At 40.8% G+C, this 6,708-nt stretch overlaps 1 protein-coding gene across 1 annotated transcript; it reads right to left on the bottom strand.

Moving 5' to 3' along the window:
* Nucleotides 1–2,073: 2,073 nt before the first annotated feature.
* foxb2 (forkhead box B2) lies at nucleotides 2,074–3,036 on the bottom strand. Its single transcript, XM_026995741.2, has one exon. It carries the CDS (start codon nucleotides 3,034–3,036, stop codon nucleotides 2,074–2,076), a length of 963 nt encoding a protein of 320 aa, XP_026851542.2.
* Nucleotides 3,037–6,708: the final 3,672 nt, after the last annotated feature.

Below are 6,708 nucleotides of genomic sequence, written 5' to 3'. Positions count from 1 at the left end.
TCAACTCATGTAAATTGAAATGACATTGTTGTTGCTGAAATGGCCGTTTCTGTGACTGGCATGGGAAATGTGCTAATCTGATAGGTATCCAATAGCCCACAACAGGTGTAGCTAATATTAGCTTTGCTGCCATGAGTAGCTATAAGTTAAAGGTTATAAATACTTGATTGTATTAACCTAATATAAGTATCTTACATATACATTTTTAATCAATGTATTACCACATAATTGTATGTTATAATCTATAATCCATATTCACTTTTGAATTACTTCTGTGTTTCCATGTTAGTAGGCCAAGGTTAATTATGAAAAATTGGTATGATTAATTAATACAAAGTGGTATGCTTTACCATATTCTGTATTGACCAACAGAGTTTTTCCAGAAATGTTTGTGTAGAAAAATAATGTGACTACAGTCTGAATTACACTTGGTTGCTTCTCTATCAATGTTTTCATTATGTTCTCAGTGATGGCATCAACAGAAACAGAATAAGAGTAAAATAAATGTAATGTTCATTCATATATTATAACCATGAATTATATAGTTTTGATAAATCTAATGTATCTCAGTTATAACTGAGTCATAAGACTCATAAGAGTGAAGACATGATGGACATTTAAGCATTTTTCTGATGTGAAAAACAAAACAAACATTAAAAATATTAGACTGAAAGGTTTGATGCCTAGAAGCAACAAGCATTTTGTTGTTCATAAAGACAGATATTAGGAAGGCTATTCCATGTGCTCTTCCAGGCTGTTCTAAAAGGCTAATGCTAAACTGTTAACCTAAACTGTTTGAATCTGATTTTTTTCTCTCAAACAGTTTTGACATGTCAAATTGATTCCTTCACCCTGTAATACCTCTGCACTTTTAAATTAGGAAGAAACATATCCAAAACTTTCCAGTGCATTTTAGAGTATTTACAAGTATTTCTGATTGTATATTTGACTTTTTTTTCTACAACACTGATGTCATTCATTCATCAGCTTTACAGACTTACATACATAAAAGTACACTCGGTACTGAGGCATCTATGTTCGTTCTGCTGGGACAAACATTTCTGGTGCACCATGGCTTCATACACATAGAATACAAAGAAAGGAAGAATTGCATTCATAAATGCATTGTTATTTAAAATAACCAATCAAAGATTTCAAATGTACATCAAATTATATTTATTTTAGAAAATGTCCCATTTTATTTTAAGAGAACCTTCACAGTTCACTTCTCTATATCAGTTTCAGCACAATAAATAATTAGATAGCTACAAATATACCATTCCGCAATTATTATGCTATTTCATAAATTAGCTATTCATAAGATGTGTATGGACTTATGCCTGTTTGTGGGAGGAAAACTAAATTGAAGCTTAGCAAATACCCCATTAAAACAGGTCCCACATTTTTGGAGCAGGGTATAACAGTTAACATTTCTGTACATATAACATATTATCATTTACATTTGCTTTATTTACAGAAATGATTCATATCTGACTTTGGGTTCATTTAATGACAGAATTTCTTTCTAACAGAGTGCGTTCCAAAATAATGTCTTTACAGAGGCAATCATGCATGCAATGCATGCCATAATATGTACAAATCTTTTCTCAGTATTTGTTACACCTATCTGACCTTTAATGTTCAATCACTCAGACTTTAAGCAAACAAAAATCTTTTATAGCTACAGATAACAGAGTCTTACTGGAACTACAGCTAAGCATTGCAGCTGTAGAGTTTAAGTGGTACATCAGGCATTAAAAAAATAAAAAAGATAAATTCCCAGTAAATATTGATTTACAAAGTTCTTACTCTGGCATGTTTGTGACCACATGTGATACCTGCTTAGATTTAGTAGTGCAGTATGTATATAAGTAAAAGTATGCGTTCCATACACCACAGGAGAAAAATACAATGCAGTTAGTGCTGCTTGCAATTCCCTGTGATGCCTCTTTTAAAAAAGTAACATATATGTTCCACAGGATCTTTGTCAGAGTTCTCAAGTGGCAGCTACTGAGAGTAATAGAGTCCAAAGCATGCAGCACTACATACCCACAATTCAGGGTTTTCTTCACTTTAAGTCTGCAGTAGAACGGAATGCATGGCTTCAGTCTTGTCCTCTGTCAAATCTGCTACCTCTCTGTCCATCAGTGACGGTGTGCGGGCACAGAGCTGCGCCGCTCCAGGCGGTAAGCTCGTCAGCGAGGACACGGTGCCCAGTGTCGGGGTCGGCTTGATGGGCACGGGCATGGCGGGCATGTTAGGGCCGACTGCATGGTTGTAGAGCCCCTTCACCGCCACTCCGAAAGGCGGGTACTCGGATGAGACGGGCACAGATTCTGACAGCATGCCCACATGTGGCCACATGGAGTTGACCATGCCGCCAAGCTGGGCAGGCACCGGGTAGCCCAGGTGATGCATTACGGAGGCGATGGGCAGCCCACCCGACATCACACCCTTGTAATCACGGCCAATCAGGCTCTCAATGGCAAAAGGGTGTTTAAAGCCTCCACCCTGCCCCCCACCCAGGGCGTAGCTCTGGAAGTGGGAGAGACGCCCCACGGTGCTCAGGTAGTCCGGGTGGCCCACGGCCAGCTTGGCAGGATGATGATGGACATGGTGCGGGTGGTGCGGGTGGTGCTGGACGTGCGGGTGGTAGGAGTGCAGGATGGGAGCGCCCTTGCAGGCCACCTGCTCCGCGCGCAGCACCTTGAAGCGCTTGCGTCGGCGCAGGAAACTGCCGTTCTCAAACATGTCTCCGCAGTCCGGGTGCAGGGCCCAGAAGCTGCCCTTGCCTGGCTGATCGGGCCGGCGTGGGATCTTGATGAAGCAGTCGTTGAAGGAGAGGTTGTGGCGGAGGGAATTCTGCCAGCGCTGCGTGTTCTCCCGGTAGTACGGGAAGCGGTCCATGATGAATTTGTAGATGTCACTGAGGGGAAGCATCTTCTCGGACGAGTTCTGAATGGCCATGGCTGTCAGGGAGATATAAGAGTAAGGGGGCTTCTGGTCACTATAAGAGTTCTTGCCTGGCCGGGGCATGGCTGAGTGATCTTTTTTCCTGTTTTCTTAAAATGTGAGGTGAACAGTGTCAGTCAGAGGTATAAAAATCTTCTAGTTGAAGAAAAAACATCCATCATTTACAGGTCCAGAGCAGATGGGTCTGGCCTATAGCTAGATCTAGCTTCCAAATCGAATATCATATCTTAACAATCAAATCAACCAACAGAATTAAACCTCGATTGTTAAGCTAATTCTGAAGCCAGGTGTTAAAAACAATACAAAGCAGACGCGCACAAGCGCTAATTAAAGACTTTTAAAAGTTACCGTGTGCTACCACTTCTAACGCGCACAGCACCTGCGTTAACCGTTAACAGTTCTCCGTTCGACCTAGCAGACGCGCGTCCTACTTTGCGCAGTAGCTCCACGACCCTTTTGTAATAATAGCAGAGGTTCCGACCCCCTGCGAGCCCCGTTTTATTGCAATAATACAGACTTTAGAGCGAATCAGAGGGAAAATAGGGGGAGGACCCGATTTTATATGCACTTTGCATACTTCATCTGTACCAATCGGAAGGCGTTATCAAAGAGAGCACGAATTAACAGTGCAAGCAAATAATGAGGGTGATGACAATAATAATGTACACTGTGATATATAATATTATGAATGACTTTGCTAAGTAGTTTTAGGACGATAAACTACTGATATAGAGTTTTTAGACGATGCTTTGCTCTTAAAGTACCTTATTTAAGAAATTAAATTGAATTGCAATGAATTAAACTGAATAAAGCCACGGAAACGAACAATTGCCCGTTTTATATGAAAACCAATGAGCAGTTTCAGTGTGGATTGTCTTATATAATTAAGGTGATTTATTTAATCCCATTCTGTTTAATCACCTCTTAAAAACCAATGTAAACTATGAAGACAAAATCATTCAGAGTATATAATTTAATATCTTATTTAAGGGAATATATTTTCCTCATCGTCTTTAGCGGCGTTATATGACACATTTCTTAACAATTTCCGCAAACAATTTCTATACATTCGCTATGTCGTCCTTAATTAGGCTATATAAAATAAAGCTTTGCAACCGAAAGGAAAGAAATTGATGAATGAAGATTTACATTTAAATGAATTAATATATAGCATTCATTAATTTGTTATCAAATAGGACCGACCATACACGTTCTGGCACTACATCTCTCAATGCGCCGCTCACTATATAGGACATCTTAGATTAGTTAAACCTCTATCCGGTCCAGGAATGTGTGACAATTGACTCATGTTTTTCTCTCATAATTTTGCGGGATGATATTTGAGAAAAGAAGCTGTCTGCAAAAACTCCCGAACGCACGCGCCTGCGCATCCTCAAGTGCACTGATCTCTGAGGTCTCCTTTAATTGGAGGAGAGGAGACAGGGTCAACCTGCCAAGCTGTTTGTATATTGTCGATTTCTACCAGGATATAAACACTCCTCCGTCCTCTGAGTCCTGGTACCGGTAAACAAAATAACAAAAGAGCCGCCGCTGTAATGCGGCCAGGTGTCACGGCACGGTACCACACGGCGCACGTCTTCCTCCGGTTCCCGACGGGTCGGGAATACATTACATTAATTAAGCCTTCCGTGATTTACCTTCCTGAGAGAGAAGTCCAACCATATAATTAAAATCGCACCAGTTATATTAGTGATGAATATTCAAAACGGTGTCAATTAATTAGCCAACAGATCTCTCTCATTATGTTCCTGAAGTGATAGTCCTTCGGCAGTTTAAAGGGTCACCGGTGAAGCAGTATACATATATTTTATACCGACAGACTTGACGGACGTTGCCTTTCTTGTGGTCCCTCGACAAAAGTGTTTTAAAGCGCATTAAGACAGCGTGGAAAAAAAAACAAAAAACATTAAGTGCCATGACTTGGCAACGTGAGGCCCACGGAGGTTCAAACAGGCGCACGGGTAGGATTTGTCAACGTGTTGTTTAGATCAATATTAAACCTGCTCCCACAAAGCGCGGTGTTAAGTAGACACCATGCTGATATGCATAAGAAATTAATTAGACGGTTTTCGCAGCGTTCAACTCCTGGACAAATAACTACTTGTAAGTACACCTTCTGGGCATATTGAGCATATGCTGGAATTATCCTTAATTGACTAATTACATAAATTACTCGTTAATTTTACAGCACATCAATTATAAAAGATATATCAATTAATTTTGCATAAATTAAAGACTGAACGTGGCAAAAAAGGAGACCGGGAGATGAACGCGCGAGGAGGGGGTCTGTTCTGGGCCGCAAGGCGAAGTGAATATGATGGGGGGAGGGCTCGTGTGTTTGTTCGAAGATGCTAATAATTATTTTTGAAGCTCTGGGCAAAAGACTCTAAGTCTCATTCTGGAAGAGGACATGAAGAAAAACGCTTTCACAGAAACAATAAGAATGCCAGAGACCACACAGTAAGTGATCATAGCGGCGTCGCCGCGAGGACGAGGCATTTAAATCAATTAAAGTGGCCCAATTGGGAAATGGGTGCTTGGCATCAGCGCGAGGCCTTCAGAGCCATCTAATGATTTATCGATAACGATTAACGTGTGATCGCTTTATTCCACAATAAGTACAAAAAAGAGGGGTTCGGCAGTACATTAATGACTAGTTTAACGTCTCAATATAAAGCGCGGGTCCTACTGCAACTGAAGAGTTTATGAATCAGTTATACATTTTGAGATAACATTTTGAGGGCATATGCTTACTTAGTGATTTTTTAACGCGGAAGGTTATGCATTGAGTAACACAATATTTTAGCATTTATCCCAAGTAGCATTTAGATGCATAAGTACCCATACCATTCTCAGTTGATTGACATTGAATGATGCAATAAAAAGCAGTGAATATAGGGTGTGTATTATGTGGTGGACATATCGTAGAATGGTGCTTCAGTTCTGGAGAAGTCTTCCTATTGCCTCTGGTATATATGTTTAAACCAAACAAACCTCATTCATCTCTGTACCTGTCACCATTACGCATGTCAGACACAAATGTGGCACAAACAATGCACACACACACACACACACACACACACACACACACACACACACACACACACACACATGAATATGATAACATGTGAAATGACAGATTTATTTGTGCGTGGCTATGAATAACTTTATTTATGTATTATCCGAAAATTTTTCATAGAAGCTTACAAATCTCCCAGTCTCTGGAATGTCATTCGTAAACACCCACTCAAACGCGCACACAAACACGCACGCACACAAACACGCACGCACACACACACACACACACACACACACACACACACACACATGCCCTCTGTCTTTCACTTCCCTGGTGAGAGCTTAGTGAATCGTGCAGTTGGCTGAGTTCCAGTCTGTCTCTTCCCATTACCCCCCAACCCCCTGCCTACCCCACCCCCAGTCGCCCCTAAGGGGCACCAGTAGCCCTTATCTACTGCATCCAATTCTCTCTACTTACATATAATATACAACACCTTCCCTTCTGTTATTTCATACCTAACCTATATTACTAAAGTTCCTGCAATTCCTCTTAGCTACAACAAGCGTGATTCTGCCCATATGCATCTACTGCGGCGTGAACATATAGCATCAGTTTATTGCGATATATTCAGTTCCATAGTGATAAAATATTACATTACTTGGAAAAGTTTTGAGACATCCCATCCCACTGTATGG

This window comes from Electrophorus electricus, chromosome 18, assembly GCF_013358815.1.
Source record: "Electrophorus electricus isolate fEleEle1 chromosome 18, fEleEle1.pri, whole genome shotgun sequence".
NCBI classification, from domain to species: Eukaryota; Metazoa; Chordata; class Actinopteri; order Gymnotiformes; family Gymnotidae; genus Electrophorus; species Electrophorus electricus.
The sequence above is the reverse complement of the archived record's forward strand: the minus strand, read 5'-3'. Positions and strand labels throughout refer to the sequence as shown.